The sequence below is a fragment of the Ursus americanus genome, chromosome 3 (assembly GCF_024610735.1).
Source record: "Ursus americanus isolate L20-20 chromosome 3, mUrsAme1.1.p, whole genome shotgun sequence".
NCBI classification, from domain to species: domain Eukaryota; kingdom Metazoa; phylum Chordata; class Mammalia; order Carnivora; family Ursidae; genus Ursus; species Ursus americanus.
The window spans coordinates 7,462,254-7,488,811 of NC_142129.1; the positions used below are offsets into that span (position 1 = coordinate 7,462,254).

At 39.7% G+C, this 26,558-nt stretch overlaps 1 protein-coding gene across 3 annotated transcripts in view; it reads right to left on the reverse strand.

Annotated features, from left to right (window-relative positions):
• CUL1 (cullin 1) overlaps positions 1–26,558 on the reverse strand; it is a 102,406-nt gene that overhangs the window by 28,598 nt on the left and 47,250 nt on the right. For all 3 annotated transcript variants that reach the window (XM_087860732.1, XM_045792400.2, XM_045792399.2), the window contains exons 3-7: positions 12,508–12,682; positions 10,278–10,445; positions 6,345–6,395; positions 6,055–6,145; positions 4,750–4,913 (exon numbers count right to left, since the gene is read on the reverse strand). In XM_087860732.1, the coding sequence (XP_087716858.1) occupies positions 4,750–4,913; positions 6,055–6,145; positions 6,345–6,395; positions 10,278–10,445; positions 12,508–12,682 (649 nt within the window). The remainder of the gene's footprint in view (positions 1–4,749; positions 4,914–6,054; positions 6,146–6,344; positions 6,396–10,277; positions 10,446–12,507; positions 12,683–26,558) is intronic.

Below are 26,558 nucleotides of genomic sequence, written 5' to 3' on the forward strand. Positions count from 1 at the left end.
CTACCTCCAGCTCCTTTTAAATTTTAAATTTTGAAAAATTAATTTTTCAAGGTTATCACTGTTAGCAGTCCAAAGGAGTTTACGTCAGTTTTCTTCCTTCAGATACGTGGCATTTCACCTCTTGGGGGTAATATCCCTATTCGACACTCTGAGGACCCTATGGATCCTCCCTTATACACAGACACCATGTTCAGAACCCCTGCTTCTGACTGAAAGCTACCTGGAATCAAGAGTCACATGAATATATTCCCCAAAATGACCACATGGAAATCATAATTAGTAATCAGACTTTTAAAAAATTTTAAAGAAAAACATTATAGCCTTCTCTTGTCAATCACTGAGTACATGCCCCTGTAACTTTTGGATTCTCTATGCATCTCAAATTCTTATAATTCCCTTCAAGGAAGAGAGAAAAACAAAGATGTCATTTAACAGAGCAGCAAAATAAAAAGTCCGTTTATTTTACAAAGTATTACCAGAAATGTGTGTGGCATAAAGTATCACCAAGAAGCCACTAAATTTTCAAGGTAAGGACAAAATTTCAATGATAATCTCAAATTATTCAGGTGATCTGAATAAAAGAAAAACTACTTGGTACTGTAAAAGTGCTATACTTTCTAAAATGATTTTAAATTTGGTATAATTTTGGAGAAATCTAGAAAAATTCAACTTGAAGAATAAACACCCAAGAACTAAGAAAACAAAAGAAACAATGCAGACAGGATTTACGCTGTCAGGAATTGCTAACAGTGGGAATTATTTAACCACAGAAGTTAGAACCTTATTACACATTCAACAAAATAAACTTGGAAATTATCTGTATTATACATCAAAATGTCAACGTCCTTAAATATAGAAGGATCTCTGAAAAAATCAGTAAGTATATTCAAATAAAAAATGTGAAAGGAATTTATAAAACAAATATAAAAAACCTAAAGTTTCTGGTATGAGGTAATGAAACTATAGCATATTTGGCTAATGGAATACTATTATCCAGTAAAATAAGTATAAAATATGTTAATGTAACCAATTAGTGTGTAGGCGGGAAGAGGTTATAAAAACCTACAGAATTATTCCAATTTGGTTTGACATACATACTTATTAACAGTGTCCCAACCTTGAAGGTTTATGTTATGTTTATGTATTTTCCAAAAAGCCTAGAACTAATGTGTATATATTTTTCTGATTATGAAGTTATTGTGAACAACAGGAGCTTTCAAAATTATTTATTTATTTGTTTGTCAGAGAGAGAGAGGGAGAGAGAGAGAGATAAAGAGCACAAGCAAGGGGAGCAGCAGGCAGAGGGAGAGGGAGAAGCAGGGTCCCCGCTGAGCAAGGAGCCTGACGAGGGACTCGATCCCAGGACCCTGAGATCATGACCTGAGCCAAAGGCAGACACTTAACCAACTGAGCCACCCAGGTGTCCCAACAACAGGAGATCTTTATGTGCTTTAAGTCAGAAGTTCTAAATTAAGCACATACTGCTTCAGATCTAAAACTTCCCTAAGCCTGGGGCGCCTGGGTGGCACAGCGGTTAAGCGTCTGCCTTCGGCTCAGGGTGTGATCCCGGAGTGATGGGATTGAGCCCCACATCAGGCTCCTCTGCTATGAGCCTGCTTCTTCCTCTCCCACTCCCCCTGCTTGTGTTCCCTCTCTCACTAGCTGTCTCTGTCAAATAAATAAATAAAATCTTTAAAAATAAATAAATAAATAAATAAAACTTCCCTAAGCCTGTTACCTCAGGAATACAAGCTGATACAGTATAGGACATGCAAACCGAAAAGCACCACTTTTCCTGGTTCAAGTAATACCTGTTTCCTAGAAGAACGTGATCACTTTGGGCAGCAAAAACTCAGCTGTCATAAACACTGCTTTCTCCTAAAACACACTTTTACCCCTTCCCAGATAAAAGATAAGGCTTTGGTGTCACTGCTGACTCCTTCTCGGGAGGGGGGGGGGAGCACAGTGGCCTTCCCACCCCTGCAGGACAGTGGGTAGCAGCATTCTACCGCAGTACCCTTCTTGCAGGGGCCAAGAGGGAAGGGCAGAGAAAACTGGCACCTCAGTGATTACAAAAACACTGAAGAATAGAGGGGCCTCAGTAATAGTTTATTTTATATATAAAGAAACCAAGGTATCAGGTGTTACGTCATTAGGTTTTAGGAAGGGCAGCCATTTACACTCTCTGTGGATTCTCAGTCAAGTAAGTTCTCGATCATTACTGTTAGATAATTATCTCAGAACACCAGGATCAAATCAAATTCAAAACGACTCAAGAAAAACAAGCAATTAAAGACTGTCCCTATCAATTCTATTAGGATTGGTTTGCAGTGAAAACAAAATGAAAAACAGACCAAAAAAAAGTAAACAAATTAATGAAGTACCATATATTTTAAAGTCTGTGTGAGAGACGTTAGTAACCTAGAATAGTTAACAAATATTTTGTAGCTCACATGAGCCTCAATCACATGAGACAGCAGGAGAGGTTAAAAACCCTGATGTGGCTTAGGGTTGCTCACTCATCAAAGCCATCCCTATCGCAGAGAAGCCAAAGACTCTCAAATGTTTCCAATAAAATATCCCTGGACATCACAGAAAAGGGAACACAGACCCCAGGGACTTTGCACACCTAGCCCAAACTGGCAGCTGAAAGCAGAATACTTCTCAAAGGCTCACGCTTTATCTCCATTTTGTTCATGAGTTTTGTATTCTATTTCCCGACAGAATGTTTTAATATAATTTCTCAAGTCATTAAATAAAATGTGCCCTCTTTTATCCTGTGGTTTTGCACATTGTCAGGCAGCTACTGGAGGCTGGGAATCACGTACGCCTGTACTACCAAACACTTGTAACACGCTTGCTCGTTGCCCAGCACCCAATGTACATATTACAGAATTATTATTCCCAGTTTACAGATGAGGAAATGGAGGACCAGAAGGGTTAAGGTCAATTCCCCAGTAAATGGCTGAGTAGGGATTTAAAACTAGACTTGTAGCCCAAGGCTACAGGCAAGAGAATTATTCACATGGTTAACTTCCAATTTTGTGCTTACAGATCCTCTGCTGACTCTCTGCATTACGGACTTTCAGAAGGGGACAGAAGTTATGTTTGGTAAGATCCAACAGGATTTGGGCCAGACCGTTAATCCCGCTAGAAAGGAACCCCCTTTAGGAGCACCAGGATGCAGGAAGGCAGGGTCACACCAGGTTGGAGACATCCAGACCACTGGGTATCTTTGCTCCTCAAGCGGCCTTTGGTTCCAGGCCCGATTGAAACACCCGATTTGCTTGCTTTGGGAGTGCTCGCGTAGCTCTGGCCTCACGCGGAGGACAGGAACTGAGAAGCCAGACACGGGCTCGCGCCGCTCGTGCGGGCGTGCGCCCGGACACAAGACCCCGCTCTTAAAAGCAACATCATACACAGCAGAGTTCAAGCACAGTGTGGTCATGGAAACTGCACTGCCGGGCTGACACAGGAAATAATAGGCAATTATGCCCCCAAAGTTCATGCGTCAGGCAGCTGACACCCCGAGGGAGCTGGTTAGGCTCCGGGTTGGCACACAAAAAAGCTCATTTAACCCACAGACATACGCAAAGAACTACTACTATTTCCAAATGTAAGACTTCTGAAGACTTCCATTTTTGTTAGGCTTTGAGATCTCAGAAATCTGTTTGTCAGGGACTTTCAACTTCAAACTTCTAAGGCCCACTTGTAAGCACGACCTCCTATGGGAAAATGCAGCCAGAAACCACACGTGAACGGGGTGGGACTGTGTGTGCTTGCAGAGAGGCTCACCGGTGCCCCCACTGAGCTAACTTTCCATCTCAGCACGTGGAACATGTGGCTCCGCACGCACGCCCTTCACTGTCCTCGTGCCGAGAGAATCAAGAGCAAAGCAGAGATCAGGCACCGTTAGCTCGGCCTCCCGGAAATCGTGGACACCTTGGTAAAGGGGTCAGCAAACGAGAGCCTATGGGCCAAATCTTGTCGGTACGATTTCACTGGAGCACAGCGACACTCATTTGTTTAGCTGTTGCACGGCTGCTCTTTTCATGACAACGACGGCGGCAGAGCGACACAGCTACAGCAGAGACCACAGAGAGCGAGCACGAAGTCTAAGGTATTTGCTATCTGACCCTTTACGGGATGGGCTTGCTGGTTCCTAACCTGGGTCACCCCTCACAGTGAGAAGTCCAGGATACCTGTCTTCCCAAGAAAGAGAACAAAAAAACCGTTGCCACTAGAACTTCACTGTAACGTCACTTAGCACAGAACACACGATCAATTTTAGATTCTGTTGTTTCAGAAGGACCTCCTCTGCTAGCAACTTGAAAGCTGTACTGGAGAGTGTTAGAGAATCTTTCAGACTCGAAAAAGCAAACATCTAAAGTTTGCAAATCTAATAATAGTTGCTTCTTAACAATTTATTTTCTCACTGACGCAGACAGGACTGTGGCTCCCGTTAGATATACACAGACATGCCAGGACACAGTTCAGACATAGAAGTCGCACGGCTCTGACGGTTCCGTCCTCAGAGCCTCAGAGAGAACACTGAGCCAGAGTCTCAGATGAATTTATAAAAGCTCCTTGGGGCACCGGCAGAAGCAGCTGCACCTCCCCGGACGCTACAGGACAGCACGGCCTGAGAAATGACCTATGCAAAGCTGCCCACCTGAGAAAGAAGAATTCACCGGAGCAGCAGGAACTCTTTAAACTTCGGTCTACTCCAAGTGCCAGAGTTAAGCTTACCTTTTTCATATACTCAGTAACTGGGTTCTGCTGCAAGAATTCAGTGCTCTCCCTGGTATAGAATCTCTCCGTGTCAGCCAAAAACTGAGATTCAAAGGACTCTTTATACACTGTCAGCGTAGGGCCCTTGGCAAATGCATCGTCTTCATTCAGCCCCAATTCCACTAGAAATAAATAGGAACTATATTTCAATTACCCCAGTTTTTGTTATATCTTACACAATACACCTAGGTGTGTAGCATTCAGTTTATGTTTAGAAAGTAAATGGAAAATGGTGAGGCCTAAGGTAAACCCGTTATTCACTGGTACTCAAGTACACTGTTTCAATGAAAGAAAAAAGATACAAAATCCAAGACATGAAAGTAATTCTGACCCACGGCTGAGCATGCTTCAGTTATTTAAAAAACTCTTACATTTCTAAAAGCTTAACAATAATAAACATGACATTTATTTTTAATTGAAGTATAACTGACAAACAGCCTCCCGGTTTCAGGGGTCCATCACAGCAATCCGGTATTTGTGTACAAGATGGTCCCCACAGTTAAGTCTAGTCCCCATCTGTCCCTGAAAGAGTTATCACAATATTATTGCCTCCATTCCCTATGCTGCACCTCGTACCCCTGTGACTTATTTTATAACTAGAAGTTTATAGCTCCTAATCCCCTTCACAGATTTTCCTGCTTCCTAAAAATGACTAAACTTTCAGAGAAATACGATGACACCTAAGGTTTTTTTAAAAAATATTTTTAATATTTTATTTATTGATTTGACACAGAGCACAGTGAGAGGGAGAAGGAGGCCCCCAGCTGAGCAAGGAGCCCGATGCGGGGCTCGATCCAGGACCCTGGGATCATGACCCGAGCCGGAAGGCAGAGGCTTAACCGACTGAGCCATCCAGGCGCCCCGACACCTAAGTTTTAAAAACACTGCATCACCCTGACACCTAGTTTTTAAAACACTGCATTAGTTTATTGGTTTCTCATCTCAACTTTTCAAGCTGATAGACTTCTGGTTATCATCCATTAATGACACTCTATCATACTATATAGACAGTAACTCAATATGAGACCAGAAAATAATTCAGATGTCTAATTCCTCAAAATTCCCTTAAGGTACAAAGATCAAACAGTTTTTACGATGAGTAAAATCAAACAGAATCACACTAAAGGAGAATTCTACGTGCCCCTGTAAATGCAAACAATATTCTTAAATCTACTAACATATCTGTAAACGAATCTGTTAGAACACTGTTACAACCGTCATTTGATACAAAAACTCTGAATAAATTAAAGGGAAACTGTTTACCATAAGACTGTACAACTCCACTGATGAGTCTTGTATTGATGGTTTCACCGTTTCTTTCCTTTTCAATCAGTTTTAAGACAGCATTCGTTACCTTTGGGAAGGACCAAGAAAAAGACGTGTAGGTCAGAGACTACAGTATGCGTACTACTACACATCTCTCAGACTGAGCTCATTAGGCAATGCAAGACGAGAGATTCTCAGGGACATTCTAAAGGAAGGGGAGACAATGCCCAAGGAACAAATCTGTGAGGGGTTTTGAAAGGAAAACATGCACTCACACAAATAGATACCTGTTTATTCAGTGGCCTGAACAGACAATCTCTCCAAGTCACCAATGCAAGCTGGATGAAAAGAAAAAGGAGAAGCATAAAATGTCTATACTTTCACCACGTTTTTCTAAGACTGAAGTCATAGGAATCAGCCTGAATTTCATTGATCAATATTTCTAGATTATACCTGGGTAACAATCTGTCGTCAGGATGAAATGAGTCACACTCTCTTGAGTTAACAAGTTCAGGAAGTATCAGAGTGCAAATGTTTTATTAGCTCACATTTTAATAATTAAGATAAAAAGAAAATCTGGATTTTAGGAGAAAATCCATATCAGCTTACAGGACAACAGTGGATTCAATCTCTAACACAGTTCCCTGGCCCAAATTTAATTTCTGACCTAACACACTTACTGAAGATAATTCCATTTATCAGAATTTCCTAATAGTAAAGTAAGTAACAGACAATAAAAATTTAGCAAGTTCTGTATCTTAATTGTGGTGATTTATGTTACATGGATGCATACAATTGTAAATGCACCAAAATGGACACTTTACATAGAAGCAGTTTACTATACACAAATTACTCAGATTTCCCATTTTACTTGTATTTGTGTGTGTGTGGGGGGGGAGTCTTTGATGCATTTTTAAAAGTTTTTAAAACTTCCCACAGAGGTCATGCCAGAAAATCACTATAAAAATGACCCCCCCCAAGAGAAATGTTATAATTTGTTCATGATTTTTAAGCTGTTTGTTAAGAGAGGTATTTTTCAGAGTAAAATTCAAATTTACAACAATTCAGTACTCAACATGAACTGTTGAGGAACTCACTTAAACATAAATGCTTTCAGTCTTATTTTTCCCAAGTTTAACCACAGATAAAGCTGGGTTTATGTAAGATCTATATTTCAGAAAAGATTATATGTAACATAATGATCTTTCACTGAGTGATATTTCTACCACACAAAAAAAGACAATATGAAAGCAATACTTAAGAGAAAACTATTTTTTTTTTTTTAAGATTTTATTTATTTATGTGACAGAGAGACAGCCAGCGAGAGAGGGAACACAGCAGGAGAGTGAGAGAGGAAGAAGCAGGCTCCCAGCGGAGGAGCCCGATGTGGGACTCGATCCCGGAACGCCAGGATCACGCCCTGAGCCGAAGGCAGACGCTTTAACGACTGCACTACCCAGGCGCCCCGAGAAAACTATTTTTTAATTAATTTATTATTTAGAAAAATGTTAATTCCAGGGAATAGTTAACAGAGTTATATTGGTTTCAGGTGTCCAACAATTCTACACTTCTACACATTACTCACTGCTTGTCGGGGTGAGTGCACTTCTTAATCCTCACCCCCTCTTTTCCCCCGTGCTCTCACCCACCTCCCCTCTGGTAACCATCAGCTTGTTCTCTACAGTTAAAAGTCTGGTTTTTGGTTTGTCTCTTTTTCTTGGTTTGTTTGTTGCTTAAATTCCACATATGAATGAGATCATATGGTGTTTATCTTACTCTGACTTATTTTGCTTCGCATAATACTCTTCACATTCATCCATGTTTTTGCCAATGGCAAGATTTCATTCTAAGAGAAAACTATTTTTAATAAAGTATGGACAATACATACTTGTGTAATAGCATAAAAATAAGATTTCAAAATTAGAAACTATGATATCTAAAAAGATGCTGAAAGCAAAGAGCCTCATTTTTCAGGAGAAATGCAACCCCGGGGCAACTGTTTTGAAAATACATTTTCCCTGTGTAAATTCTCGGTCGTTGTTCTTCAGACTTCTTTAATGTAGGAGGGAGGCAGGAGGGAAAATGTAATGCTATGGCCATGAACTTCTAGTAAAGACACACTACACTTTCCAAAATAACTTTTTTCCAAACATTTTTTTAAAATTAAGACAGACTTAGACAGCTCTAAATTGACTCTGGATAATTTGTCACTTTGAAGGAAGAAAGGAAGAAGAGTTGGCAAGATAAGAAAGAAGGGCCAAAGGTACACCAGACAGAGTTCAGAGGAACAGAGTAAGGGGGAAAAAAATCTTGCCCAATCACTTTAATGTATCAATAATGAAATTAATTTATGTCCTCTGGTGGACATGAAAGGAAAACGACTTTCCATAATTAAAAAGGAAGAAAGAATTATTAGGAAAAAAGTAAAACTATATATATATATTTTTTAATTTAAAGATTTTATTTATTTATTTGACAGAGACAGTGAGAGAGGGAACACAAGCAAGGGGAGTGGGAGAGGGAGAAGCAGGCTTCCTGCCAAGCAGGGACTCGATCCCAGGACCCTGGGATCATGACCTGAGCTGAAGGCAGACGCTTAACGGGCGAGCCACCCAGGCGCCCCTAAAACGATATTTCTTGACAAGTTATCCCCCCCCCTGGAACTTCTGGAAAATACAGTAAGAGATCACTGTGCCCAACTATTCCACTGTGTCAATTGATGCCTGAACTTTAAATGAATTCATCGGGTTCACTGGAAGAACACACAGAGACAGGGATATTAAATTGACCTCTGCTAAAATGTATGGCCGCATATTTCTAAAGGATTTAAGGATGTAGAAAGTGTGAATTTTCAAAGTAAAGAAAAAAATAGAAGTAGTCAAATCTTGAGGTATACTTGTACTTCTATTTTCTTTAATTGTTCTTGAATACAGCCCACAAAAAGTTAAATTATAATGACTCTTAGGAGTCTGTGATGTTATTGTATGGTACACGTGGTGTTTCAGGTCAAGGTGGCATCCAAGAGGAAATCAACCCAAATCATGCTGATTCCTACACTGACAACTTTCAGTCTCAAGAAAGCATTTGTAAATGCTATTATAAATGTTATCATACCAACATTCTTGGATATGGAGAGGATCTCATTATGCAGAACTTGACATTTTCACACCACTGGTTCAAGGAGAGTACAGTCTGTGCATCTGACAGCCTGTTCTGAACAGACAGGCCGTTCTGTGGCTGAGTCCTCCCCTTCACTGCGTTATGGCATGGGTGCTCCAACCTGACTGCATATCAGACCCAGCTCGAGGGCTTGCTACCACACACTGCTGGGCCCCAGTCACCTGCATTTCTAACAAGCTCCCAGGTGTCTAAGATGTGGTGGGTTTGGGGACACACTCTGGAAACCAATGGGCCTAGAACAAGCTTCCCTGACTGAAGAAACATATTAATGAAGATGATTTAATCACTCAAACTTCGCCTTTTTTAAAATCTACTTTCATGGGGTCTAAAAGAACCCCTCGATTTTCTTTTCTGTCAGTTATCATATTATTTTGTCAAGTGAGAGGGTAGGAGGACATCTCACGGCACAGTCCTCTCCTTGAACAGCTTCCCAAGCCACAAGACCACGAGGGCTGATCTGTGAGGTCTGGTCTCAGGCCGGGGGCTGCATTTGCCAGACGTGGCCAGCGCATGGGATGTCCAGCCCTAAAACTGAGACAGTTCCAGGCTCAACCAGATGGCTGGCCAGGTAACTGCAGAGAAACTTGTCATCAGTCAGTGAACAAGTGTGGAGGTTGTATCTTAGAACTCCAATTTATTCATCCTTCCCCTTTCCTGCCACAAGATATTTAAGGGTCACTTAACTGATAAATTAAAGAAAAGCAATTAGCCTACTATTCTGAAAATAGCTTCGTATTTGCCTAGATTCCCCTACTGACAGGATGAGGAATCACTAAGAAAATACACATCTGGGGGCGCCTGGGTGGCACAGCAGTTGAGCGTCTGCCTTCGGCTCAGGGCGTGATCCCAGCATTATGGGATCGAGCCCCACATCAGGCTCCTCCGCTATGAGCCTGCTTCTTCCTCTCCCACTCCCCCTGCTTGTGTTCCCTCTCTCGCTGGCTGTCTCTATCTCTGTCGAATAAATAAACAAAATCTTAAAAAAAAAAAAAAAGAAAATACACATCTGAAAGGTGTTTAAAAATATATATATATCTTACAGAATAGATCTCATAGATTCCTTTTCGTCCCTCGTCACATTCACGGCGAACCCAATGTCTATTGAGGTAGGCACAAATTCCATTCAGCACTTTGCTTGAAAATCGATAATCCTCCCACTGTTGAGTGTAGAACTTCAGGACACTCTCATCCATCAAATCTTCTCCATCCTAAAAACAAGTTAACTAATTTGTCACATGATAAAGATAAAATTTAACTAAAACAAACCTGCACTAAAACACATTGATGTGTTTGGTTTTAGATGAGCTTTTAATTTCATATACAAAAACATGCTCATTAATACCAATTCTCAGCAGAATATAGCTTGGCAGAATCAGACTGAAGAGAGAAATTTAATAAATTTTTTTCAAACTGCAACTTTTTCATGGTGGTATTAAATATGCATATACACTCATACAAAGAACCTGGAACTTTTATTTATTTTTAAAGAACTGTGAACCTTTAGAATGAGAGCAATGTGTTTTTATTAACAAGAAGGAATTTACTTCAAAATCATCCCTATTTTTGATATTTTCTATTTAAACTTAAAATGTCCTATGACCACAGGGCCAATACTATTCGGTTTTTTTAATGCATCTTTTTCCTTCATTAAGTTTATCTAAAAATGATAAATGTATAGTTTTTGCGGTAATCTGTTACATTTCTATAATAATAATGGTGCAATATTTCTTCTTCTTTAGCAAGACCGCAAGGGAAAAATATGCACTTATCAAAATTATTTTTACTAAGATTTCCACAATTTAAAGCACGAATTTTTGTGTGAAGGACCAACTTGACATTTTTTCTCAGGCATTAATGACAGCCACCAAGTAAAGCCTAGCCTTTAAAAACTGCAGGTTCCACTGCAGCGTCCCTGAGCAATCCTGTGGCAGAAAAGCACCAGACATGAAGCAGGAGGGAGGCAGCCCTGCTGGGAACTAAGGCCCCGGGCAAGACGCCCCCTTTGCTCAGCCTGAGTCTTCAACCAGACTAAGAAGCGAAGTTCCACAAATACGTGGTACACAAGTGATCCAACAAGCCTCGTAAAAACCTGACCATACCTTGATACAACCACATTTTTGCTCATTTAAATTTAAATAAGAAATGAACTATAAAATGTAAAGCTAAGCCACTCTGGATTATAGTATACGACCTTTTTGTAAAAATGAAAAGAGATCACTGATACAGCACGGCTACCAACACTTTCATACAACACAATATGCTACTGTTCCTCGCCTTACTGATGAAGAATAATCAATTCCAGTGTTCACTCAACAGTGTTGTGAATAAAAATAAGGACGCAGTGGGTTCGGCAAAACGTGAGAACACTGTTTAGGGAACATGAAAATTTTAGTCACAATTTGTGGTCAACCAACTATGGTCTGTGGGAATGATATTAAGTTTCCAATTACCTTGTAAAATATATTAAGGAAAACCATTTTGAAGCATGCTGAAATTTTTGCTTATTACCCGTGTAAATAAAAAAGTCTTTAAAGGATATACACAGAGCACAAATTTCCCAGGGTAGAAGGTACAGATATCTTCACTCACTCTATGTGCTACGGGCAGCACAAGAGGAAGGAGCCACTTGCCCATCCTGCGGCTGGATGGGAGGCATCACACCCCCTTTGTTACAGAGGATGGAGACGGCAGAAGATGAAGGGAAAAAACACCATCACTGCCTGAGCAACGGCTCAGAGCAGGAGGAACCCACACTGGAAGGCCATGGATGTCCGTAGAGAAACCCATCCTAGCCAAGGGCACGATTTCATTATAGTTCTGAAATATGCTACACGACCATGTGTAAAAGGCAAGGTCACATTGGAAAAATGTGATTTCCAAAGGTTAGATAACCTTATGATCATGTATACATTTGTATACAAAACAACACACTGGGTTCAAAATACAACATCGGTCATCTGAATTCATAATTACCTGCTTGAAATTAAAAGATTCATCAATTTCTAACAACCAAATATAAAATGGTTAGTAATTTAAGGAAAGTACTAGTATGGTACAGCTATCAAAAACTTCTCATTAACAAATTAGAAAAGGGCTTATGGAAGTTTCATCTTCACAATAGGTAAAAGACTAAGCAATAGCAAAATATCTTCACACACACATCAATGCCGGAAACAAGACTGAGCATTCAATCACGTTACAATCATCATTTCACTACTATTTTTTTACGTTCTATTATAAATGGTCAGCCATATGTGTTAAATATCTTACCTTAAGAAGATTTGTCAAGTAATTCTTCAAAAATTCTTTAAGTCGTTTGTATAATTCCAAGCCAACAAACTGAGCTCCCCCAGGCGTCTGTCCCTTTTTCGATTTGGAAGGAGGGACGCCAGCCCCTCGGGCTTGGTTTGACTGGTGAACACTCGTGCAGTAGTTATAAACATGACTTGGAGAAAAGTTAAGGAAATCAACAGGCATTATCAATGTCAACAGTGATTAATACCGAAATATTTTTAAAGACAGTATGTTCATACCAACGTTTCCAATCTATCAACAAAATCTGTTAAACCTAGATGGAAAAAAGATTCCATTCAACACAGCAATAAAGCTGAGGTCAATCAGCCCCAGGACTTACAAGCCTGTCACAGGCCCAGGGAGCAGCCTGCTGAGAATGATGGAACGTTCTGAGGAAGGCTGCGAAGGAAACAGAGGACCTTTTAAGATCATGTAATGCGACTGACCTTGTGGGATATTGTCCTGAGAATCAGAAGGCATGAGAAGAACTGGCAATTGGTACAAAGGTTCCAAATGAGAAAAACAATTACCTCCTTCAAGAAAAACAAACTATAACCACAGGTCTATCATGATGCTTAGCTATATTTCTAGAACTAGAAGCATACATTATAAATACCAAAGTAACAAAAACTTTATTTTAAAACTATTTATAAATGAATTTAAGGTTACATTTTGCAGACAAAGGGCAAAAAACAGAAGAAACAGCAGTGCAAGAGACCTCTTATTACCACAGAAAGTCATGGGTGTATAAAACCGACCAATCACAACAGAGCAGGGCTCCTACGAAGCTAAGAGGGGCTGCTAGGAGGGCTGGTGATGCGGGTCACAGCCGACCCCGCTCAAGCTGACAGCAGCTGTGGGGGCTGCCGAGCACGGGAGACAGGACGGCTAAGGCAGAGAACTGCTCTACTTGTTGTAACCTTTCCTGCTATTTCAGTTCGTCCGCATGTAGCATTTCCGGGCTAAAGCTGACTGAAGGACAACACCACCGATTCAGAAAGAAAAATCCTTAAGACAAAATATTCTGGCCTATTTTCAAGTCAGTGGGTAAAGACAGTGGTGATTTCAAAAAATATTCCATACTCCAAAATACATTACAAATGAATTAAGAATTAAAATTTACAAACCGAAACTATAAAACAAAGAAAATACACACAAACCTTTTCCTGATCTCAGACTGGGGAAGGCTTTTTTCTTTTCTTTTTTTTAAAGATTTTATTTATTTATTAGAGAGAGAGAGACACCTAGCAAGAGAGGGAACACAAACAGGGGGAGTGGGAGAGTTAGAAGCAGGCTTCCAGCGTAGGAGCCTGATGTGGGGCTCGATCACAGAACACCGGGATCACGCCCTGAGCCGAAGGCAGACGCTTAACAACTGAGCGACCCAGGCGACCCTGGGGAAGGCTTTTCTAAGCAAAGTCATTAAAGCACTTAATCTGAAATTTTGAAAATACTTCAGGAAAAGACATCTTCAATGAGTTACTATCTTTAATCAATTAAAATAATTAAAAACAATGTGAAAAAGTTAACCTCCACAGAACATGGGCAGAGTACACCAACAGAAAATCGCAAAGCTGAAAGAAATACGTATCAATGGCCAAAAGTCTGAAACAAAAAGGAATCTTCAACCTCAGTAGTAATCAAAGAACTATATACCTTAAGACAATGAGTCATTTTATTAAATGTTACAAATGTCCAAGAATGGCAGATTTTAACACACGACGAACTCTCATAAACTCATGATCCAGTTTGGACAAATCTCATATTCCCACGCTTGTCTCATTCCACCTACGTCACGCCTCAACTTTTTAGGAAATTAAATAGGACAGATTTTGCAACAGACCTGTCCCGTACTCCTCCCTAATGCCACTCCTCCTTCCGCTTTCCCCAGGGGCAAAGAGCCCCATGATTTGGTGCATAGCATTCCCGTCAATGTCTTCATAGTTTGCTGTGAAACTATACGCGAAATTACAATTCTGTCTGTACTCACACGTTAGATACAGTACAGATCCACAAGAAATTACCCACCTTCTCGTTGACAGACCCTACCAATGATCACTTGGTGGGTTCTAATCTGGGGCACTTACACACAAAGCTGCAGAGAACAGTACTAGCAAGTTCCCTCACATCCATGTTTGAGTTTCTCACAGTACAGAATCGGCAGGTGACAGGAGAGGGCTCCCATTCACTTGACTACACCTTGTCGGATGTGCTCCGTGAGTCACTGGGCAGCCACCAGTGGTGCACACATTTCACTGCCTACATCCCGATCGTGGCTCATCACGGCTTTCATCAGCATTCGTCTGATTACCGGGAGACTAAGCAGCTTAGGAGTTTATCATTTTCATTTTCCCTCCTGTATATTCTCTGTCCTGTCCTTCATCATCTTTTCAAAAACAGAGTTTGCTCAGGCACTGACGAGAGTATAACATGATACAATCACTATGGAAAAACCTGGCAGCTTCTTATACAAATGGTGGTAGACACATGGAGTAGAACACTACTCAGCCGTTTAAAAAGTGAACTGCTGATACACCTATCATGAATCAGTCTTAAAAACACGCTGAAGGGAAAAAGCCAGAGATGTATGGTTGCATTTATAGGAGGTTCTCAAACAGGCAAAACTCATCCATTGACAGAAACAAGGAGTGATTTCTTCTTTCTTGGAGTGCAAAGACGACGGACTATCAGGGGCTCCAGGGAACTCTCTGTATCTCGAGTAGGACACCATTTACCTGGGCGTATACACCTGTCAACAAATTCAAACCATCCCCTTAAGATCTGTGCAGTTTGCAGTATGTGAATTTTGCCTGAAAAACATCTTTAAAAACGTAAGCACGTAGTATTACAGATGGACAAATGCTGAGCTGTCTCTTTGACTTGGCAGTTTACTGTGAAAACCCCTGCTGTATCAATTATGCAGTCCAGTTAGTATCTTCTTATAGATTGTGGCCTAACAACTTCTTTTTTTTTTTTTTTTTAATGGAAAGCACCATATGAAGAGAAATTCTTAACTGGTCATCACCACATTTTCACAAATCTTCTCACGGCTTACGCTTTGACTCCTACTTAGGGAAATCCGCTTCCCTGCTAAGGCGTTAGTACTCGTGCATTTTCTTCTACATCTGATTTCGCACTGAAATTTCTAATCTACCTAAAGTAAAACTGTGTATGAGAAAGAAATACAATTTTTAATTTCTCTGCATGGATATGCAAACCACGTATGACAGGATCTATCCTTTCCCCACTCTAGATATTGCTGCTTCTAGAAAACTGTCCATTTCAATGAAGTTTTCAACTATATTGCCTAGTTGTCCTGTCTTCTCTTTTAAAAAAACCTGTTCTGTGATGTATTTATTTTAAATGTTTTTATGATTAATCGTGCAGAGAACCAGTTTGGGGTTCATTTTTATTACTATTTTGTTTCGTTTCTGTTTAATGTACTTCTTTATATTATTCTCTTGAGACCCTTATTTTGGTCTGTTAGCTTTGTAATCTTTGTTCTTTTTCATATGAGCATTTAAAACTACAGATTTTCTTCTTCTCATCACCTAGTCTGATATGTATGGGTTTTCCTTATTGTTCAGTTTTATTTTCTCTTTTCCATTACTAGTTCTTGTAAGAGTTATTTAGGATTTTTTAGATTTCCAAAGTGACTTTTAATTTTGGGGGGAAAAAAAAACACCTTAATTTCATTTTGGAATTAATCAGAGAATGTTATTTCTTTGATAGTTTCTTTAAAATGAATGTGATTTTCTTTACATGTGCTTGAAAAGAATGTTCATTCTCTAACTGTTGGATACAGGGAACCATTATAGCAAGATGGTCAATTCCGTTTTTCAAATCTCAGTGATTTGTCTGTTTATTAATTACTGAGAATTTTTTAAAGGACATCTCCCTAATTCTAGATTTACCAATTTCTCTTATACGTCTCTAAAATATCTGTCATATATTTTGAGGCCAGTAACAAGTATATAAACTTTGAATAATATCACTGATTACCTGTTCTTTTTATCGCTAGGAGGTATCCGCGTTTACTCTTCCCAGCAGCGCCTTAGAAGATCAGATGTCAGTATGGTTATTCCTATCTCTGGTTAGAATTTACCTCAAATATACTTGTTCCACTTCTTTACTTGCAACTTTTACATCTCTGTGCCTTGGTGTGTCTATTGCAAACCACACCAAAATGCACTCTTGGAGGGGGAAAAAAAAGGGTGGGAGCCTGACAGTCTGTGATGGATAAGTCTGGTTTTATATAAAACTAAAATATAAATATACTGTTACATATTGTTTTATACATTGCTATTTGGGTTAATTTTTACCGTCTTGTTTTTTTGTTTGTATTTTCTGTTTTCTTTCTGTTGGATTGATGGATTCCTTATTCTGGTGTAGTTTTTACATTATTCTGGAGTTAATGCACTTTATGTGGTTATCTTGAAATTTGACATGCATACCTTGCCTTTCACCAGTTCTGGAAAATTCTTGGATTGCCATCTCTTCAAATATTTCTGTTCCCATATTTTCTAATACACGTTTGTCGAAAATTTTCATGTCGCCTTCCATACCTCAATTCGTATCTTCAGTTCTGTTCCATCACTTGTCTTTGCTCAAACTTTCTAGTTTTTCTTGATTTTCCATCTAGTTAAGTGATTCTGAAAGAATCTGTGTCAAATTTGCTGCTTAAATATTTTATTTTACATCTGTGGAATTTTCCAGGTCCCCCCCCCACCAGTTTCTTTTTGAAGTCTTATTTCTCCTGTTTCATTCCTTTGTATTTTTGATTCTTTCGTGTCACCGTTTTTCACATACTTAGAGGCACCCTCTAAAGATCCTTTGGTTTGACGTTCTTGGGGCTCTCAGTCTGCTGTTTGTTCTATGTGATTTGTTCTCGTGGAATCTCTCCTCTGCTCTGTAACTTTATTTTTTAGTGGGGCCTTCACATTAATTTCCCAGCTTGGGGAAATCCCCTTCAAAAGCCGGTAATACAAACTCAAATACACCCAAGGTAACAAGTTCTCAAGACAGACCTTCCCCACTCCCATCACATTCAGAAGTTGGCTCAGACAACTTTCTAGTTGCCTCTGTGGCAGAGTGAGTCTGTTACTTTTCCAGTTCACCTTGTCACTGAAGATTTCCATGGAACTAGCAGCTTCACCCCTCCTTGCCCAGATACAAGGCTTTGCCTCCTTTTCAGTGTGGCCTCTGTTTTCCATCCCCCCACCCCTGGCCGGCGCCCAAATTCTCATACAGCCACACAGAAGCACCTAATTTTGACCTAGCACCAGTTCTAGGTGTTTGGTTCCAAGGAGTTTTCTTTCTTTTTGTTTTCTTTTCTAAGATTCCATCCATTCACCTGACAGAGAGAACTCACGAGTGCACAAGCAGGGGGAGCAGCAGGCAGAGGGAGAGGGAGAAGCAGGCTCCCTGCTGAGCGAAAGGCCGAGCTGGGGCTGGATCCCAAGACCCTGGATCGTGACCCCAGATGAAGACAGACACTTAACCAACTGAGCCACCCAGGCGGCCCTCCAAGAAATTTCTTAGGTTACCTTGTTCAGACTGACTTCTGCTTCACTGCAATATATGCATCTCCAGCTATTAACAAAGGTCTTTTAAAAAAAATTAAGCTCAATGACAGCTAAAGTGCAGGAAAATGGGAGCTTCAGAGCATACACAATTAGGATTTTTCCATAATAAAATTTGGAAATATTCAAAAGCCTTAAAGTGCATTCCTTTTTATACAACAATTATACTCATAAGCATTTATCATGGGGAAATTATCACAGAAGTATAAAAATACTTAGCTAGTAAACTATCACAGCATTGCTCATAATGGCAAAAACCTTGTAAATATCTACTTGGCAAACACAGGGAATTAGTTAGATACACTGTTGGATTCAACTGAGGATATAGTATGCAGCTTTTAATAATGTCACAGAATACAGAGTGGTCATAAAAACTGCAATGTATTTACCAAATTTCATCTAAGACACCAATCATAATATGTATCATTACTTTTAAGTACCACTAAGAAAATGCTGTCAATGAAAATATGACATTCTCAGATGGAATTTTCATATTCACTTAAAGATTAGCTTTTTAGACTTAAACAGATTTATCCTAACACTTTTTGTAAGGAAAGAAAAGTTAAATGAATCGTTTGAGACATTCCTAAAAGGTTTTACAGTCTCACTCTGCTGCATCTTTATGACCCTTATTAAGGAGGTGTTTTCCACCTACCACTGTCCTCTGGCTCACTGAGTGTGTGAGCACTGCTGAAGAGCTGTCCACAGAGGAACCAAGGATTTCCTTCTCATCTGCTCCCACCCATTTTATAAGTTTTGGTCCTAAGCTTGCTTGATATTAAAAGTTTTTCTTCAGGGGTGCCTGGGTGGCTCAGTCGGATGTGAGTGTCTGCCTTTGGCTCTGGTCATGATCCCAGGGTTGTGGGATCGAGCCCCATGTTGGGCTCCCTGCTCAGTGGGGAGTCTGCTTCTCCCTCCCCCCGCTTGAGCTCTCTCCCCCCTCTCTCAAATAAATAAAATTTTTAAAAAATTCTTAAAAGGTTTTTTCAGGGTCGATTCTTCAGAAGGTCCATACTGGTTTGCTGACAGAACAGGGTGCAGCCAAGTCCGCAGGTGCAGGTAATGACCACGGTGTCACAACTGACACCTGACCAACTATGGTACCACGCCACCCACACAAGGATGCATTTAAAAAAAAACCCTCAAAAACCTAGACTCAATGAACTGTGGTACATTCACAGAGCGATATTAAAATATGTTGAAAGGACACCAATAAATGAAAGAGCAACTTAGAATAATAGCATCTTAGTCTGGTCCCTTTGGACATGGAGATGAAAGGTGATGTATCTGTTTGGACTTTAATTTAAATAATCTCTCCACCCAATGTGGGGCCTGAACTCACGACCCTGAGATCAAGAGTCACATGCTCTTCCAACTGAGCCAGCCAGGCGCCCCTCTGGACTCTAACAGCTGTTCCTTCTGAAGAGCAGGGCTGGGGGTTAAAAAAAAAAACCTTTAAGGCACAGAATTTCTTCTTCTTCTTCACCAACTACTCTTTCCAGAGGAAAGGGCAGTGTGCACTCAGAACACACTCTCTCCCCACCTTTCCTTCCTCCCAGCCTCACCTCCTCAAAGAGGACCTGGACACAAAGCAAGGATCCTGGGCCTCACAGAACAAACCAAAAGGCACAACTGTAGTGGAAAGAAAACCTCTTAAAAGCTGTTTTAAAGTTTCTACCCAGAATTTAACTCCACATTTGTTTCCAAATTAGGATTACCCTCCCCACTGCCCGGTCAGGCGTGGAAAGCAGTCAGCAGAGGCTACAGATAGTAGTGGTTAGGGTTCCTGCCTGCTAACATTTCAGTTTTCTTCTAACAGCTTATATCTAAGTTAGATGAGGAATGCAGAAAAACTTACAATAAAAAGCGAGAGTGCTATGGTTCCCCTCCCCCCCCACAATAGCAACCACTCTTAACTGTCAATTTAGAAGGTGACTTGTTCAGGCGGACATGCGCATATCTTCAAATCCTATGCCTGTACTGTTCTTTGACCAATCAACCTTTGCAGAAGTTACTGAAATCCTGCTGACAGAAACATAGCTCAATGCGACCCCCTACCTCTGATCCGCCTTCATCCCAATACTCCCATCACTGGGGAGCCGGTGTTAGTCGACATGAAAACTTTTAAGTCATACTCTAACCTTGGTTCTGTGGCTGGTACCAGTGTATCTAACCGCATTTCTGGCAGAGAGCAACTACAAACTGGAAGAAATATAAAACCAACTGTCTGCACACACCAGAGAACAACCGAAAGAAGTTTACATTGAAGGGTATACTAGGCATGGAAGAAGGGAACGGCACAATCCAATTTTGTTGATATAACAAAACAAAACAAGAAAATGAGACCCACTCTCAAGAGAAGAGATCATCAAAAGACCAACCGGAGACAACCCAAATGCTGGAAGTAGGAGACAAGGCAGAGCACCCACAACAGCTATAATCAAGATAAAGGGAAACACGGATATAACAAATGAACGCTACCTGCAGTTAAAAAAAAAAAAAAAAAAAAAGGAACTATGAAAAAAATTCTAGAACTGAATGTTAGATTATCTAGAATAAATTATTCATTGGATGGGCCTGAGAGCGGAATGGAGAAAAGACTCATGCAGAGACACCAACAAAAATGACCAATTCTGAAGAAGAGAGAAAGAAACAAAAATAAACTGCTGAAAACCAAACGGGAGAAAAAAAATCTTAAAGGCCGACAGGGAAAAGTCACTTGTAACATACCAAAAAAGAATTCAAATTACCACTAAGTTTTCATCAAAAACAATAAAGGCCAGAAGACACAGTAGTAACATCTTTAAATGCTGAAAGAAAGCAAAAAGAAACACCGAGCAATCCAAAATTTTTTCCAGTAAAAACATTCTCCAAAAATGAAGGCGAAATAAAGGTATTTTCTGATAAAATAAAACTAAGAGACTTCACATAGTACACACTTGCATTCCAGGGGGAAGAGAACTGATACTAGATGGAACCTTAGATCTTCAGAAAGGAATGAAAAGCATTAGAAACAGTAAATACCTGGTAAGTATAAAAGACTATTTTTCTTAATTCTTTAAAATACAAAAGATGGTTTAGAATAAAAACTTATAATATCATCTTGTGGGTTTTAAAGCATATGCAGATATAACAAAGAAGATGTAATACTACAATTAACAAGGTTTCTACATTCTCTGACGTCACGTCCTACAATATTAACTCTAAATACAGTTCACTCTTCAAGAATGAGAGGGTTAAGGGCGCTGACCCTCCACACAGTCAGAAATCCACAGATAACTTCTGACTCCCCACAAAGGTAACTACTAACAGTCCACTGTTGACTGGAAGCCTTATTGAAAACATAAACAGTCAATTAACACACACTTCGCATGGTACATGTATTATACGCTACATTCTTACGATAAGCTAGAGAAAAGAAAATCATAAAGAGAAACTACATTGAAATACTTTATTTATAGAAAAAAAAAATCTGAGTGTAAGTTGACCCACATAGTGCAAACCCATGTTATTCAAGAGTCAACTGTGGTAAAAGAAAAAAGTAAGTTGTAATCCCTAAAGCAGTAACACATACACACAACCTCAGAGGAACAGCTAAAAAGCCAACAGACACATTAAAATGCAATTCTAAGCAACTTCAAATAACCCAAAAGAAGGGAGGAAAGTAGGAACAAAGAAATTTTTTAAAAAGCAGAAAAAAATAAAATGGTAGACCTAAAACCAACCTATTAATACTTAAAATAAATAGACTAAAACCTCCATCAAAAGACAGGGATAATTGGAAGGGACAAATAGCAGGAACATTCTATATGCTGTTACAAGAGATACAATTTAAGACACAGAGAGGATGAGGTAAACAGATGGGAAAAGATTATCATGCAAACTCTAGGGATAAGAAGGCTAGAGAGTTTGTAACAGTACCAGACAAAACAGACTTCAAGGAAATACTAGCAGAAGTAAGAGAGACATTTCATAATAATAAAAGGGTCAATTTATTAGAAACACAATCATAAATGTATATTCTCCTAATACAGCTTCAAAATACACGAAACGAAATTTGACACAGTACTCCCACCACGGCAGACTTCGAGCTACTAACATGACATGACTGAGCGGGGACTCGGGGAGAGAAGTGCACAATCCTCTCCCACAAGCTGACACAATCCTGCTCCAGCACACCCCAGTCTACACCCAATGAATCCATATTCTTTTCAACAGTCCACGATACGCTCATCTAATAGGCTATTTTCAGGGCCATTAAAACGGCCCTTGATACATTTTAAAGGACTGATAGCATACAGAGTTTGTTCTCTGACCAAAATGGAATTAGACAGACATCAGTAACAATGAGCTGCCCTGGGAAAACCCAATTATTTCCCACTAAACATTTCTATGTAATTTAAGAGTCAAAAGAGATAACGAAGAAAATTATAAAATGTTTTGAACTAAGCAATAATGAAAATAAAACACACCAAAATTCGTGGAACAGAGGTAAAAATTCTTTTGAGAAATTTATACCCTCAAATACTTATACCAGAAAAGGTAGGAGGACATTATGGCAACACTCCCTGAATTGAGGGACACATCCAATGCAATCCCCATCAGCATCCCAGCTGGTTTCTTTGTAGGAAGTGACAAGCTGGTTCTAAAATTCATATGGAATTGCAAGGAAACCCAAAATAATCTTGAAAAAACATAGTTGGAGTACTCATACTTCAAGATTTCAAAACTTTCTACAAACAGCAGTCATCAAGACAGACAGGTACTGGCAAGGGATAGACCTATACATCAGTGGAACAGAACAGAGAATCCAGAAATAAACCCATGTGTCTGAGGACAATGATTTTCAACAATGGTGCCAAGACCTTTAAACGGGGGAAAACGGCCTTTCAACGACTGCTGGGTCAAACTAAGACAGGCACATGTGAATGAATGAATTTTCGACACTGCGCCTCACACCATAGAAACACAAAACTGAACACAGACTAAAGGTGTACACTAACACTATAAACCACGTAGAAGAAAACATGACTAAACCATGACCTTGGATTTAACGAGGGATTCTTAGACATAAGAAAAGGTTAAGCAACCAAAGGAAAAAAAAAAAATCAAGGAATTGGACTTCATCAACATTTAAAACTTTTGCATCAAAGAATCATCAAGAAAATGAAAAGTCAATCCACAGAATGGGAGAAAATATTTGCAAATCATATATCTGATAAAGTATTTGTGTTTAGTATAAAAAACCCTTACAATTCAATAAAAAGACAACCCAATTAAAAAAAATGGACAAAGGATCTTAACTGACATTTCTTTAAGCAAGGTATAAAAACCACCAAAAGACAAATCCTTAGTCATCAGGGAAACATAAATCAAAACCACGATGAGTAACACTTCTCACCCGTGAGGATGGCTAGAATCAACAAGACAGCACACCAAGCGTTGGTCAGGATGTAGAGAAACTGGAACCCTCACACACAGTAAAATGGAACGGTCACTTGGGAAAACAGTTACGCAAAGACGGTTAAACACAGAGCTACCGTGTGACCCAGAAATTCCACTACTGGGTATCTAGTCAAGAATATGAAAACGTATGTCCACACAAACACTTGCTCACAGATATTTAGAGCAGCACTATTCGCAACAGCAAAGAGGCAGAAAACAACCCAAATGTCCATCAATTGATGAACAAAATATATGTGCACCCGGTGCAGTATCGTATGGCCATAAACATGAATGAAATACCGATCTACGCTACAACATGGATGAAGCTTGAGAACATTAAGGTAGATGGAAGATGCCAGTCACAGAAGACCACGGGGATTAGTCTGCCCAGGCTGCTATAACCAAATACCACAGACTGGGTGGCTTAAGTAACAGAAATTTAATTTCTCACAGTTCTGGAGGCTGGAAGTCCAAGATCAAGGGGCCATCAGGGTTGGTTCCTGGTGAGATTGCTCTTCCTAGCCTGCAGATGGCTGCCCTCTCCCTGTCTCCTCACATGACCTTTCCTCTGTTCTGTTTGGAGACAGCATTCTCTGGGGTCTCTTCCTCTTGAGGACACCAACCTTACAGGCTTAGGGCCCACCTTAGGATCTCATTTAACCGTCATTATTCCCTAAAAGGCCTAAACTTCTAATACTATAAAACTGAGGTTAGGGCTTCAACATATGAGTTTAGGGGATACACAATTCTGCCCATAAAACCATATATTATGATGATTACATTTATCCAAAACACTCAGAATAATCTATTAAGACACATTTACAGACAGAAAGATTACTAGGGGTGGAGAAAATAAGGGGATGGTAGCTAAAGGATATAGGGCTTGTGAGGTAATGAAAATGTTTCTAAAGTTTTCTGTACAGTTGAGCACATCTGAATATATTAAAAACCACTGAAAAACCACTTAAATGGATGAACTGTAAGGCATGTGAATTACTATCTCTATAAAATCATTATTAAAAAATTCTATGCAATCCCAATCTTAATCCTGGCAGTTTTTAGAGTAGAAGTCGACAAACTAAATATAAAATTTATACAGAAATGCAAAAGAATTATAATTATTGGTGGAGGGGAGACAAAGTTGGAAGACTTATACTACCTGACTTCCAAGAATTTTCATAATGCGATGGTAATCAAGAAACAAAAAATGAAAATAGCAATCAATATCCCACATGAACACAGATGCAAAAATAGTTCACAAAACATAAACCAAGTAGTAAGACAGCAGTCCTTTAAAATGGATATACAGATCAAAGAAACAAAATTCTAGAAACAGAACCATATTTATATTTTCACTTAATTTTAACAAAGACCCCAAAGCAATCTACTGGGGACAAATCTTTTCAACAAATGAGGCTGAACTAAAAATGGATGCCCGTATGATGGAAAAAACTAACCTTAAGCCTATCTCACACCATATACAAAAGTTAACTCAGGATGGATTATAGACCTAAATGTAAAAGCCCAAACCATGAAACTTTATGAGGAAAACACATTATCTTTGTGACCTAGGGAAAGGCTTCTTATAGGTCACAGAAAACAGTAACTGTTAAAAAATTACATGAGATTTCCTCAAAATAAAAAACACCCGCTCACCCAAAGACACCATTAAGAAAAGGAACAGCAAACCTTAGACTGGGAGAAATATTGGCAAAACTTATGTGACATAACACGGGTGCCCTAAATACAGAAAGAACTTCTACGACTCAGCGGTACCATACAGAGGAAGAGGATGCTGGATTAGGCGGATCTTCTGTAACTGCGCCTCCGTGAAGGACAGCTTAGGGCTTTTGATATGTCCCATAAGCTGCTCTTGGTAATTTAAAGCTGGGTTTCTTCACTCGTGGTACCCCTGGTCTTAATTCAGGCAGCAATCACAACGGCTCCCTGGTCTTCCAGCTCCAATGCAGACTGGCTGCTCTCTAGACCAACTGGACAATAATTCTGGAACTTTATCCTGCTCCCTTAAATTCAATCCACAGCTTCGTGGTTATCTCTTAAGTCTTTGTCTACAGAGATTTCCCAATTTTTTTCCTGGCATCGATCTTCTCATCTTGGGCTTTAGAGATTTAGCATCTTCAGTTCTGAGGAATGATTTTATATTCTCTTCACAGGAAGGTATTATAAACTTAAAAAAAAAAAAAAATCACCTCACCTCCTGTTTTTCTCCAGAATGTCTAACAGTCAGACATCAGGCCTCCTGGGTAGTTCTCAGTCTCCAAAGCTTCGTGCCCTTTTATTTCACTTTCTGCTATTCTTCCAGCTCTATCACTTTCCTTTTTGACATCTGAGTTATCATTTGAAACATGAGTTCTTTCTTCATAGCATCCTGTTCCTAATTTACTACTATAATAAGCTTCCTCTAGCTGACAATGCTAATTTTTAAACATTTTCTTCTTTTTTAAACATTCAACTTCTTCCTGTTCCCTTTTGCTCTGTGTTTGTTTATCCTGTTCTTTGACACAACTATTACTCCTTAGTACTCATGATGATAAGGTACTGAAACACCAACCGGAAATGCCACTGGCCTGCGTGAGCCTGGTGGGCCACAGCGGGTGAGCTGCCTACTTGACTGCTGCCTCCTCTCATGCCAATAAATGGATTTGCTTTTCAGGGCCATTCATTCTTCCATCACCACTAGGATTCTGATATGGAATTGGGGACTCACCACTCTAGATGCTAACCTTCTATCATAGCCAGTGTTGATAGCTCCTACTTATGCCAACCTCTAGGCCTCCTGTCTTCTGAGATGGTCCCATTCGATGTATTCTAAATACAAGCAACAAGTCGGATGCCAGGGACATAGGCTCTTGGCTGCCAACTGTTCTGTACTTGGGAGCAGAAGGAGATGATGGGCTTTTAATTTAACAGATCTGGAATCTACCCGTCATCTCCCAAGCACTGGCCCATCTTACACTACCTTCTGCCACACCCGAGGCT